Raw genomic sequence first — 8,218 nt, forward strand, 5'->3', positions numbered from 1 at the left:
CCCCCATGCACAGTGCTGCACGCAGACCTCCCCCCTCCTACTATGCACAGTGCTGCACACAGACACCCCATTCCCAACATGAACAGTGCTGTACACAGACCCCCCTCACACTATGCACAGTGCTGCACACAGACTCCCTCCCCTACCATGCACAGTGCTATGCCCCTACCCCTAGCGGGCTGTGCCAGCACTGATATTACAGCAGCTCTCCCCCTCCCTCACAGCTGAGAGCAGGCGAGGGGCGTGTCGGTATCGGGGGCGGGGCTGAACGCAGTGCTCCCGGTGACATCACGAGGCAGCTGGCTCTCCGCTCAGTCAGCTCTCGGTACCGGCCATGGGGAAGGTGCAGCTCTTCGAAATCAGCCTGCGGGACAGCCGGGTGGTGTACAGCCCTGGGGAGGCGCTGTGCGGGACGGTCACCATCAGGACCAGCGCTGTGCTGCACTATAAAGGTGGGTGCAGCCGGGAAGGGGGGCCCTTTAATTGGCACTGCACTTGCTGGCCTTACTTCCAGCACCCAGGGGAGCCATACAGCATTACTGTCCCCTGGCACCACTCTGACTTCATGACATCACTACTAGATCCCACCATGGGCTGCCCTCAGGATATGGGAGTCCTGGGGCTTGTAAACTGATGGAGAACTACAAGTCCCAGCAGAGGTGACCTGTAGGTGAGTCAGTATCCTGTGCTGTCAGTCCACCCAGAAGTGATCTTATTCCTATCAGTGGAGCCTTCTGATTTCTTCTATCACTAGTGAAGAGATGACTCTGTCTGAGTTCCTGGCATGGTTTGTAGCCACCTTGGAGTTGTGGGTGACTAGGGTGCTCTCTATATAAAACATGAATCCAGCAGGTTCCCCCTGTATAATGCTTGTCCCCAGTGATGGAAATCATTCGGTGCTTTAACTCCACCGTATCTTGCAGTCTGATCAGTTTTGGGTGGACTCCAGGGACTGATGAGAACACATTGGCTTTGGGTTGACAATGTCCACCTTGTTGTATGTAGCTGCTATGTCCTGTATGTCCAGTACAGCCAAGGGACACCCTTCTAGTTCCCATCACAGTTTGGCTTATTCAGAATCCCAATGTGGGTTCTTGAACTAGTCCAGTCTTGGAGTATGGGAACGCTGAGGATTTGGCGGTGCAAGGCTTGGTCACCGGGCACCGAACAATTCAGCTTTATTAGTAATAATTCAAATGGTGGTTTAGGGGTTAAGGTAACAGCCAGTAAGGGACTCTTCATTATTTTCAGTTGTTTTCAAGGACCGCAGTCCTAGAGTACTACAGGGCACTGTGATTCAATACTGCTAAGCATACTCGGGAGCTGGGAAGAAAAGAAGTGTGTGAGTTCACAGGTGACCTTTGACCCCGAACACTCAAGCGGAAGTGTCCGGCTCAGACAAGGTAAAACCAATAGAAGTACATCTAATTCTTCCCTGAATGGCGTTGTACAATGATGAGCGCATTCTAAGCATCTTCTGTGAGTGACGCCTGCGTGGATACAGAATACATCCTTGTGTGTTCCAGATCATTAAACCTGCTGAGTATCATACCTCCATACATGTGTGTGGGTGACAGCGCCGCCACAACCTGATCGGTTAGCTTTGGGCAGATGCATGTTATGCTCTACAGATGGATCATGTATTGTAAGGAATTCATTGGGGTGCAGAGCATGGAGATGGTGATCCCCTCCTCAGAAAGCTGGGGACACCGGATAGAATCTGGTGAAGGGATGGCGGGTAATTCCACCTCACCACAAACTGAATTATAAGTTTTACTAATAAGACTTTGCCGTCTATAGCACAGAAAGCTCCAGGAGTTTACCTTTTTATTGTAAGAAACACGGGGACCGCCATTGTTGGCATGCTTCTGAAAATGCTGTTTGCTTGGCTGTCATGTCAGGGAACAGACATGCGGAATCAGAATGATGCCAGGGCACCTGATCTGTACGCTTGTTCTGGATCAGTGACTCGGGAAGTACTGAAGCCCAAGGCATCAACATAACAGCCAGGAATGTGGTATTTTCACAAGACGAGGATAGCAGTGATGGCCCCGGTGTGCAGGTTTCCTCTTTCCAGTGCCCTCCACCTCTGTGGATAGACTAGGCCTTCCCATCTGTCCCCTGGTAATCCAGATTACAGCCGCTTCTAGATCCTTGCCCTCGCTCACCTCCACCATGGCCCCCCCCCCTCTTCTTGTAGGAGCAGACATTGTGCAGGGGGTCAGGAGCAGAGGCGGCCCCCCGTGGGGTCTCACCTGGAAGCGTTGTCATTGTATATTAATGTGCACAAACCGGTTCCAGGCTGAGCTCACCTGTCCTTACACATCCATACTGAACTGGGGCAGATGCAGACTTTGGAGTCACCTTTTTTTAAACCACTGAACGTTTATTTTTCCTATTTGTGGTTTGAGATCGGTGGTTCTGTAGTTACATGTGGTCACAGTGGGGCCGTAGCATTAAAGTAGAACTGGACTCTCGCCGACCAGCAGTTATGTAGAGCACGATTAAGATTTTTTTTTTTGGTATAAATAATCTTCTCCCTACACGTCTTCTCCACCCTGAGCCGTGCACATCCGGTACACACTTTATATGAACTTCCTGTTGCGTGCTCCAGCCTCCTCCGAACATCAAAGGTTTAGGGCTTGTTTACAGCATGTCCATCAAGCTGCATAGATCAACGCAAGTGTACATAGAATACATTTTGTGGCCTGTTACGTCATACATGTGCGGTGGTGTGTTCTGAGTGCAAACGCATTTCTACACACATCCGAACATGTTGCAGTGCATAGAATTGAAGTGTCATTTTGTGACACTTTAAGGTCCCTTTCACACCTGATCCGGCCCGGACTTTTTTTTTGTCCACATTAAAGCCACATCCCAATGTACTCCTATGGTGCTTTCTGAACTTGGTTCACACCATTGCGTTCAGTTCCAGTGCCTGCAAAAAAGTACTGCATGTCACGTTTTTTTGGTCTGGAATGCACGAAAACGCACTGGAACGCACCTAAAAGCCCATTGACACAAAAAATGCATTGGAACGCATCAAAAGTGCAACGCAAATGTATCAAACGCACTGCAGCACATTAGCAGAAAGGCATCCAGTGTGATAGGGCCCTTGGGCTGTATACATTCCAAGGCGACGGTGTTTTGGCTGCACGTTTTTGCATGTCAGATGCGCACACTTTACATTTTGTGGTTTAGCGGGCAGATTGTGACACATTGATGTAACTGGGCAATCATGTGCAAAAACGCACAAAAAGAATTGTTGCATGTTTTTCTATTGAGTATATGGGGACAAAACGCGCTGTAATCTTCCAAAAAGAAGCTCATGTCCAGCGACAGGTGTTTTATAGCTTGTGACAAAATGCTCAGGTGTGACCGGGGACCATAGGAATGAATGGGATTTCTTGTTTTGTGCATTTTATCACGCGTTTTTATGTGCGACACCTAGGTGTGAACAGGGTCTAATAAAGTGTAACAAAGCATCGCACACCAGCACACAGGCACACACACATTATAGACTCTGGGATGATGTGAATGAGCCCTTGTAGCGCTGACTATGGCAGAATGTGTGTTCTAGGACATGTCTGCTTACAGTCGAGTGTATGCAGAAAAGGGTGACACCACTGCAGCTGAGTAAGTGGTGTCACCATAGGACAGGAAATGTCTTTGGATGAACCCTGCTGGTTTGATTTCTTTAAAGTAGGACATATAAAAAAAAGTTTTAAACATTTTGAGATCACAGGAACAGGTGCAACAATATATTGGTTTAGGTGTTTGTGTGTGTCCGGTCTTTAAAAATTTGTATAGTTCTATAGCTAAGTGATGGTTTTTGCTGTGCAGCACTGAGAGCCTGGGTTCAGATCCCACCAGGGAAAATATTTGTATGAGATCTGTATTTTTATTTTCCCCCTCTAATGTCCCAAAAGCTGGGACCATATTGGCGTCTGCCCCTGAAAACTTGTTCTAATGCAATATAAATGGCTAAAATATTTGCAGACAATGGACTTCAAAGTAGTTATTTTGTAGACCTGTCAGTTGCCTCTGGCTGATGGACGGAGGTGTCTCCGAGCAGAGCTGTCAGTTGCCTCTGGCTGATGGACGCAGGTGTCTCCTAGCAGAGCATTGTGTTTACACAATAGTGCAGTTCTGACCGGCTGCCTACCATGCTAATGCAACATCCAAAGCATGGGCATCATCCTTCAAGAAGAGATATTTTAAAGGGTGTAGACTCGGTACTATAAATGCACAATAGTACATGCTAGGTGTGTTTCCTATTTATTTCAGTGGGCTGACTTAAGAGTGGACCATACAAGTCTACATGAGTTAATTCCAGGCATGTCACGGTATACAGTAATATTCAGAAAAGCTTGGAACGTTTATCACTAAAAGCCGTCTCTGAGCTCCAGTCCACTGATGTTGCTGAGAAAATATCCTCAGTCTGCTTAGGCAGGAGGAAGGATTTTTGCTCTGTCTCAATGATCACTCAGACTGTGCACTGTGACTTTGTAGCAAGTCACAAAGTGAGATGCTGCAGCAGGGGCTGATGTGTTTCTGACACATGTGTACACAGCCAGGAGCTGGCCACAGCATCTTGCACCAGGGAGTAGATGCTGACCCTGAATGGTGCCTGAGCAAAGATGGAAATGGCCTTCTGGAGAACACAGCAGATGAAAGGTAATAAATAGTGCAGCGCTACACTTGTACATAATTAGATAGATAGATCCACATTACATGCTGATACACAAAAATGCTGCGTGAGCTGGTATTCCCGAGCCACAGGATGTGAGCTAGCCACATAATGAATGGGATTTCTACCTGGGCTACATTTTCTTGTGGTGATGCTGCATGTTTCTGCAGGAAACTGGACAAGTGTGAAACATTCCTCCTGTGGTTATTCTGCTTCCAAAAAATATTTATTATTATTGTTGTATTTTATTTTTGTTTTGGTGCACAAGTTTTTTTGTGCATTTCTGTAGCAACTTCTGTATGATCAGAGCTCCAGCATGGCGTTCAAAAGAACTTTATAAACGACTGAAATTTTGCCAACCACATTTTGGGAAGTGAAAGTGCATTCTGTAACAAGACGATTCCTACACGCGTGGAGACGTGTAGGAAAACGCCTTCCTTTTAAAATATGTGTGTAAATACTGCTTAATGTTAGGGAGTGTGAACTTCCAGCGCTATGAAAACACAAGGCTCAGATAGTTAGACAGCAGCTGTAATTTAGGCTCCTGGGAGATGTCAAGGCCTGTTCTAGTAGATGGTTAGCTATGTGAGTCAGTTGTCGCGTTCCTGTGCTGTGAATCATCAGGCCAACATGCTAATGCTCTGAGGTGCTCTTTTGTCTCCAGTATTTGGTGAACAGTTGGATGGTGTATATTCTCCCTATTCATTGATTTCTTGTAATGCTTCATTCCTTAAAGTGCTCCTGTAGTGATGGCCAACCTATCAAACTGACCTGCCACAAGCAACCTCCAGATGCTTGAAGGTAGCTTCAGCTTTTCAGGAGTGCCAAAACCCAGGACAGTCTATTATGTACATGCTAATTTTATTTAAAGTCAATCCTTTGTTCCTTTGTCCCAGGCCCTCTTGTCCCAGTAGGCTTCGCGGTTGGCCCATTACGAGATAATCACTGGAATGGATGATCTCACTGACCAATGGTCAAGGGGTGTAGACCAAAGGCAAGTTGAGCAATCCAGGATTTGTACCTAAAGCCTTTCATTGGCTCAAGAACCAATGGGATCCTGTGGTGGGCAGTCACATGATCAAATGCCTAGGCTCTCTGCACAAATGCAAGTTCATCTCATGCAAACCTGCGTCATTGTGCAACAGAGGTTGGTGTGATCATCAGATTACCAAACTGAGATGAACATGGAGTCTATTATCTGCCATGTGAAAAAGAGTTGTCACTTTTGGGTAGGTTCTCGTCTTCAATGAGGTTGAGGTTCCACTTCAAATCCAACACATTTGGGTCCACCATAGGATATTCATGGAAAATGTCCCACCATTCCCACCATATATATATCAAATGCAGCCAGGGATGTTCTATGAGACCGAGAGGAACCTACATGCAGAAACAAGATACAAGGAAGATGTGTCTACATGTAGGTGCTTCTGTCTTGTAGAACATCCCTGGCTGCATTTGTTACATTTGTATGAGATGCAGTCCTTTTACTGAGGCCTTGTTCACACCAAGCACGTTCCAGGAGCAGAGCAGTTACAGACCGGTTCAAAACTGCGTCCAATGGTATTTTGGGCTCTAGTTCACACCGCATCGTTCAGTTCCATAGCATGTAAAAAAAAAAAACTGCAGCAAGCCCTATTTTACCTGCTCTGGGATGCATGCAAACGCCCTGGAACCCACTGAAATCCCATGTTAAACTAAAAACAAAACACGCGGCACAACCCACTGCACTGCGTGTGCAAAAACTCATGCCGATCTGGTCTGCATTTGGTGTGAACAAGCCCTGAAGGAGCAACGGTACAAGCTTCATGTGTAACTATCAGTTTTTCTTGAGGGAAGATTTAGACCTCATTCGCACTGCGTTAACTCGGGGAGTACACGTCTGTGCGGTATGCACGCCCGTATCGGGCCGTTCCTGGGAGGGACGGGTGCTGCGTGTAGCAGCCCGTTCTTCCCTATGGGAGGACGTGGCCGTATGCTATCGTACGCACAACCGAACGGCACATGTGTGGGTCCCGGTGTCCATGCTCAGACGCAGATAGGATACCGGACACCTGAACCCGCACAGATATACAGTTTGGGTGTGCATATGACGGCGTGCGGCCGCGTCCTCCCATATGGAAGAACAGGCTGCTACATGCAGCACCTTTCCCTCCCAGGAATGGCCTGATACGGGCATGCATACCGCATGGACATGTACGCAGTGTGAATGAGGCCTTAGAATCCTAATTTTTTTTTGTAGTTTGTGTTCTACTGCAGATATTTCTGTTCAGTTCTTGTCCTGGAAACACAAGAGAAAGTGAGGGGAAATCCCCGTCTTAGAAAGCGGTCACTGGAATAGGTGTCCCTACTACAAGGGAGGACTGGGATCCTTTACTCTGGGAGGACTGGGCACATTAGCCCTGAGTGGCACATACAAACAAGTGGCCCTTTTTCATGGCAGGGGAAGTTTCCTGGGGGCTAAAGAGTGCACCACAGTGATTGGTGGGTGTTTTTCTTAGAGAACATGATTTACTGTAACACACCTTTTCACATTATATATGCTAAAGATTTGGCCTTGGAAGGGATGAAACTAAAACCAGGAAGTACTTTGAGCTGAACAAGACGACTACTGTTCTGTAAGAATGATATGGGCTTACCTAAACAATCGTTACCATTCAGCTTTCTTTAACAAATGAGCACAGTATGTTTCACAGTTTTGCATTCTTCCAGCTTTGACTTCCTTTGTAGATCTCGTCATTTTCTTGCATAACATCTCCGAGCTGTAAAGGAAGATGATGTTAGAAGATTGTACGTCTCAACAGGGAGCAGATAGATCTAGAACTCCCAGCAGCTGTCACTGACTGCGGGTCCTGCTGTGATTGATATCGGAATGGGGAGTTTTGGGTTTTGGATAACTTAGTTACACTGTATCTATGGAATTTTTTTGTTTTCGCCTTAGAAAGATATGAAGTTGAGTACAGAACTTTTACACTGCTTAGCCAATAGCTCTGCAATCTGTTAAATAGTGACAAAGGTGCGTTTTGTATAAGGTCAAATGTATCTAAACCCAAGAATAGACATGTCATAAATTGCAGCTTACCGGTAGATTGGTGGCTGCATTAGTTTTCGTTTGTTAAGATTTTTTTCCCCCTTTTATTTTCACCTATTGATCCTGCTAGTGACACACTTCCTGTCCCTGGGGAAAAACGCTTAACCTTGCCATATACTATCCGAATTTCGGCTGGTTCTTGATGAACCAGCCAAAATTCACACATTTGGTGCTGCTGTCAGCACCCTTTCGGCCAGGATGAGTCAGTCAGAAACATTTTCAAAGGAACAGAGCCAGCAGCCAATGAGCTGCTGGCTCTGTTCAGATAATACAAAGGAAACAGCGGGGGATTCCTCGATCAATGCTCATAAGCGCTGATGGCGGAATCTGTAATATTTTCATTCGTTCAGCTTGCGGGTTGAACAAAGTAAATTATTACAGTGTCTGGTTAGCTTTACTCTCCCTACAGTATGTGTGAACAGGACCACAGAACCCCCCCC

General features: G+C 46.5%; 1 protein-coding gene across 2 annotated transcripts in view; it reads left to right on the plus strand.

The window, feature by feature from the left end:
* The first annotated feature begins 284 nt into the window (after nt 1-284).
* ARRDC1 (arrestin domain containing 1) overlaps nt 285-8,218 on the plus strand; it is a 42,127-nt gene continuing 34,193 nt past the window's right edge. For both annotated transcript variants that reach the window (XM_018565411.1, XM_018565412.1), the window contains exon 1: nt 285-452. In XM_018565411.1, coding sequence (XP_018420913.1) covers nt 335-452 — 118 coding nt within the window. In that variant the 5' untranslated portion in view covers nt 285-334. The remainder of the gene's footprint in view (nt 453-8,218) is intronic.

Source organism: Nanorana parkeri, unplaced genomic scaffold, assembly GCF_000935625.1.
Source record: "Nanorana parkeri isolate BGI_ZX_2015 unplaced genomic scaffold, ASM93562v1 scaffold845, whole genome shotgun sequence".
NCBI classification, from domain to species: domain Eukaryota; kingdom Metazoa; phylum Chordata; class Amphibia; order Anura; family Dicroglossidae; genus Nanorana; species Nanorana parkeri.